This window comes from Haplochromis burtoni, unplaced genomic scaffold (assembly GCF_018398535.1).
Source record: "Haplochromis burtoni strain Fernald_Lab_line unplaced genomic scaffold, NCSU_Asbu1 Contig_1142, whole genome shotgun sequence".
NCBI lineage: Eukaryota > Metazoa > Chordata > Actinopteri > Cichliformes > Cichlidae > Haplochromis > Haplochromis burtoni.
In genome coordinates, this window is record NW_024583503.1 from 49,869 (window position 1) to 50,818 (window position 950).

Consider the following 950-nt stretch of genomic DNA (forward strand, 5'->3'; position numbering starts at 1 on the left):
AGAGTTCAGGTCCAGGATCAAACTGCTGGTGAGCAGCTCTGACATGAACCATCACTCCTCCACGTCCAGCACTGTGGGGAAAGCTGTGGATTGTAAACTTTCAGTCACGTATCAGCTTCCTGTCACACACGAGGACTTCCTGTTAAGGTCAAAAGTTCATCAATCAGCAGCTTCTGCATCGTAAAAACTCCACCCGAGTGTTTCAGAGGATGATGATTCTCGATGGTGGTCTTTTCAGATCTCAGTGTTTGGGCGTAAAACCCCAGATATGACCCACAATGATGGACAGCAGCACCACTGCAGTATCAGCGGTGCTGGTTATTCATCATGTGTGTACTTTAAAGGAAGGAACGAGCAGCAGCATGAGAATAAGCTCCATGTGTGCACTTCCAGAGAGGATGCGGCTTCATCACATGCACAAATCAGCAGTTGCATTTGAGCTTTATTAGCAGAGCCTGTCGCTGAGCTCTCTATTTAAACTTCAATCAGTCTTTTGCAATAACTTGAACATGTTGGTGCTCACAGTCAGAGCCCTGCATATATCAGTGAGTTACTGCAACCATACGTAACGTCTGGCTCTCTGAGGTCAGCTGATCAGTGCTTGTTGGCTTTCTATTCATTATAAAGTGATCGAGCTTCATTACATTTAATAAAATCATGTGAAGAGTGAAAGCATGGAGGAACAGAGCTGCTGAAGTGCAGTCTGTTTACATATTCAGTAGGGCTGCAACGATACACAAAATTCACGGTTCGGTTCGATATTTTTTCGATACAAAAAAAATGTTCATGCCTTTTTAATTTGTCATTTATTAAAATGATAAATATATATTTTAACTCAAAAGTAGTTTTTAAATTTAATGTTGCTGAAACAACAAAGTAATAAAGAAAATAAATATATCTGATTGAGGAATCACTCATCTTTGGAAAAGAGAGTTTATTACAGAGAAATG

The 950-nt window shown here is 40.4% G+C and overlaps 1 protein-coding gene across 1 annotated transcript in view; it reads left to right on the top strand.

The window, feature by feature from the left end:
* Window positions 1-810, top strand: part of LOC102305495 — a 4,528-nt gene extending 3,718 nt beyond the window's left edge. The window contains exon 4 of the mRNA XM_042216628.1: window positions 1-810. This exon is cut by the window's left edge and continues 1 nt beyond it. Coding sequence (XP_042072562.1) covers window positions 1-42 — 42 coding nt within the window. The 3' untranslated portion in view covers window positions 43-810.
* Window positions 811-950: the final 140 nt, after the last annotated feature.